The following is a 3,100-nucleotide window of genomic DNA, read 5'->3' as shown; positions in this document are numbered from 1 at the left end:
ATATTATATAACTATTCGTTCGCATTAAATAAAACTTTTGCTTGGTCATTCAGTCGGCTGCCACTAATCTGTGCCGCCTTAAACATGGACGCCATATCAGCCACTTTTGTCCCACTTCGTTGGCTTCTCATCGGCGGTGGTTGCGGTGGCATACTTGCTAATGTTGTTTCGCTTATTTCATGTAGGTTTGCTTGTATGCGTTGGTACCTTTCTTGCTGCACTTTTATTTCGTTCTGACAAACGAGTACATTTTCATCTATTGTATGTGTGACCTCCAACTTCTTGTTCGTTAAGTCGGTAAAACTCAAGGCACTGTTCAAACTTTTGTTTAGGCCCTTTAACATTTCGCCACAGTCATATCTGTCAAATAACCGGAACATAAAACTCTTATTACTATATTATTATTTAAACATAAAGCAACTCTAATCTACCTATGTATCTGATTAGTTAGCCGTGTGTCAAAGAGTGGTGGTGCCAGCGGGGATCGGAGAAGGGTGAAAATTCCCTTAGGACAAGCGACCTCGTCGGTAGACGTCACGACTGGGTCGTCGGGCTAAAAATATTATATGTCTATCCAAACACATTGTGATTGCAATTCCATAATATTGTGCAAAATCTCTCCCCATGAACTCTACCTGGGATTTTCATTCAACTTCGTAATCGTTATGCTTTAATTGTTGTTTTATCTAAGTTTTAATATTAGTTTTATATATATATATATATATAGGCCTATATATAAAAAACAGTTGTATTTGAATTAGGTATATATTTCGTTAAAAATAACAAGCAAACAACAAGAAAAAAACAATAAACGAAGTACGAACAAAATGAAACAAATGAACAATCAAACAAACATCAAGCGAGAGAACGAATGAAGAAATATTAACCTTAATGTAAGAATATCAGTTTTTAGACTTGTTATGTCCTTTTTCGAGATGTTTGCTTCAGCACTGCTTTCCTCAATGTTTGATTCGTGTATGAACCTCTCCACCAAAGTGCCAATCACACGCTTTAAAAAAAGTAAATAAATAGAATTATTAATCGCAATTATGAAATAATGTAACACTCATCATTTGCAATATGGAGATTACTTCTTAACCAGCTATAAAATTTATCCTTTACCTTATACTGGCGTTTAAAATAGTCGACACGAACGGGACTCTGTAAAAAATAATACTAACATATAAAATATCATGATCATCGTTGTTGGTGGTGCTACTACTACTACACTAACTGCAATATTAGTACTACTGGGTATGGTTCTGATGGGTAAAGCCGACCTCCTAAGGACTCCGAAAGTGTAGGAGTATAACAGGTGGGGTACAAAGTGTCTAATGTAAGGGAAGGTCTACCGCCGCAGTTTAAGACGCGCAACGTCAGTCATGAGCAGGATTGTCGTACCGCCTATTGTACCAGTGTGGCGACGGAGGGGTCCGAGCCAAGGGGCCGACAAAGCCTCGATCGATGGCCCGGAATAAAAACTCCCTTGTAGGGTTCGGGGAGAGCTTTCAGGGCTTCGTATGGTCCAATATGTGCTTTTAGACCACAATGAGGGATTGGCAGTCAAAATAACGTTATTTGGATAAGTAAATTATTATTTTTTTTATTATTTTGATCCGACGACCTGGTCGTGCGCAGGACGGGAGCGGGGTCCAGCCCTGTCCATCCTGGGGAAGGTAAATGCACTAATTCCCCCACCACACGCTGGCGCCACCACTGCATTGGACCTGATAATCTTCAAAAAAGGAAATTAGCAGGCAGCAGCAGAAGTAGCAGTAGGACTAGTAGTAGCAACAGCAGCAACAGGTAGTGTAGTAAGTAGTACTCGACGTACAGCATAGCAGGAACTCAGGCCAGTAGGCAGGATTTTCGATGGGGAGATGCGTTTTGCGAGCGAAGCGGACCTTAGACTGGGGAGCCAGGACCCCGTGGGTCCAGGACCCCCGCGAGGCGCCCGGAAGCTCCGACAATTTAGTATTTTGAATGCCTTATAAATGGATTTCTATTCTATTTAAATTTCTATTCATTTGGGTATTGTTACCGCCTAAAGTTGTAATTTTGTGTGTCTTATACATTTGATTGTTTATAATGGATCATCTGCAATCAATGGAGCTGATGATTTCGTACTATAGCATTTGAAACGTTTTTATACTGAATTGAGAGGGATATTTACAAAATGAACTTCTGAAATTTTTAGGTCGAGTGGGTGTTGGGGACGAAACCCCCCGTACTCTCCGACAAAGTAGCGGACCTGAAGAATTAACATTTTATGTCCTTTACATCCGTAGGACTACTGATAAAAATTTGATTTCTCAACCTATTCGTGAATACTCTATTTAAATTTTCATTATTTTGTGTTGTTAGGACCTGAAGAAGTATCGTACCGTTTTATGTCCTTTACATCTGTAGGCCTATAGATGACATTGTTCATATGGATCAATTTTCAATCATCGGGGCTGATCGTTCCAACAAATTTTATACCACAGTTATTACAAATCAACAGTTAGAATAGAAATATAAAATTCAATGCATATTATACCGTAGCATTTAGCAATAATTAGGAACAATATTGTGAAATAATAAGTTGAAAAATGTTGAAATTTCGGGGGAGGGGTGAGTCCGCCTGGAACTATTTGATACCTTTTCTACAGCATCTTCGTTTCTACAACACTTTCTGACTGACGGTAATAAATTGAATGGTGGCGGCAACTCGATATCAAACGTCATATACGTCATCCACGCTGCAGTTCTTGAGAACTTCCACTCAACGTCTGCATTTTCCTGTAAGTACATAGTTCTGTTACTACATGAAAAAATTACAAATGATCTCAATAGGTGACAGCCGCTGCAGACTGTAAAGGAGCAGGTTATTTTGCTTACAAACCTTCGAAATACACCAATCGACTATTTGGATGAAGAATTGCTTAGTTTCTTGTTGTTTTCTTTTTATAGTCGTTAATAGATATGTAAATTGATAAGCCTATAAAATTTCCAAGGTTGGACACACAATTATCTGTAACACAGATAAACTGAATCTTTGGTCTGATCTGCCACACTTTATATAAAATTACGGTGATATTTAATGGGATTTATATACATA

At 38.6% G+C, this 3,100-nt stretch overlaps 1 protein-coding gene across 2 annotated transcripts; it reads right to left on the bottom strand.

Moving 5' to 3' along the window:
* Nucleotides 1–6: 6 nt before the first annotated feature.
* LOC117101062 (transient-receptor-potential-like protein) lies at nucleotides 7–2,871 on the bottom strand. 2 transcript variants are annotated; one of them, XM_033240926.1, is made up of 4 exons: nucleotides 2,641–2,862; nucleotides 1,123–1,161; nucleotides 888–1,009; nucleotides 7–360 (listed from the first exon to the last, which is right to left on the bottom strand). In XM_033240926.1, exons 1-4 carry the CDS (start codon nucleotides 2,791–2,793, stop codon nucleotides 12–14), a joined length of 663 nt encoding a protein of 220 aa, XP_033096817.1. In that variant the 5' UTR covers nucleotides 2,794–2,862; the 3' UTR covers nucleotides 7–11. The 2 variants fall into 2 exon arrangements, with proteins under 2 accessions (XP_033096817.1, XP_033096818.1); XM_033240927.1 differs by lacking the exon at nucleotides 1,123–1,161 and having other exon boundaries at nucleotides 2,641–2,871.
* Nucleotides 2,872–3,100: the final 229 nt, after the last annotated feature.

This window comes from Anneissia japonica, unplaced genomic scaffold (genome assembly GCF_011630105.1).
Source record: "Anneissia japonica isolate Jap-2015-1 unplaced genomic scaffold, ASM1163010v1 scaffold288300_len60437_cov172, whole genome shotgun sequence".
In the NCBI taxonomy this organism is placed as follows: Eukaryota; Metazoa; Echinodermata; class Crinoidea; order Comatulida; family Comatulidae; genus Anneissia; species Anneissia japonica.
Note: the sequence above shows the minus strand (reverse complement) of the source record. Positions and strands in the feature narration are given on the sequence as shown.

Coding starts and splice junctions, on each gene's coding strand:
- LOC117101062 (XM_033240926.1), bottom strand. CDS start 2,793: ATGTACTTACAGGAAAATGCAGACGTTGAGTGGAAGTTCTCAAGAACT. Junction 1,162..2,640: donor ACGAAGATGCTGTAGAAAAG/GTATCAAATAGT, acceptor TATTTTTTACAG/AGTCCCGTTCGTGTCGACTA. Junction 1,010..1,122: donor ATTTTAAACGCCAGTATAAG/GTAAAGGATAAA, acceptor CTTTTTTTAAAG/CGTGTGATTGGCACTTTGGT.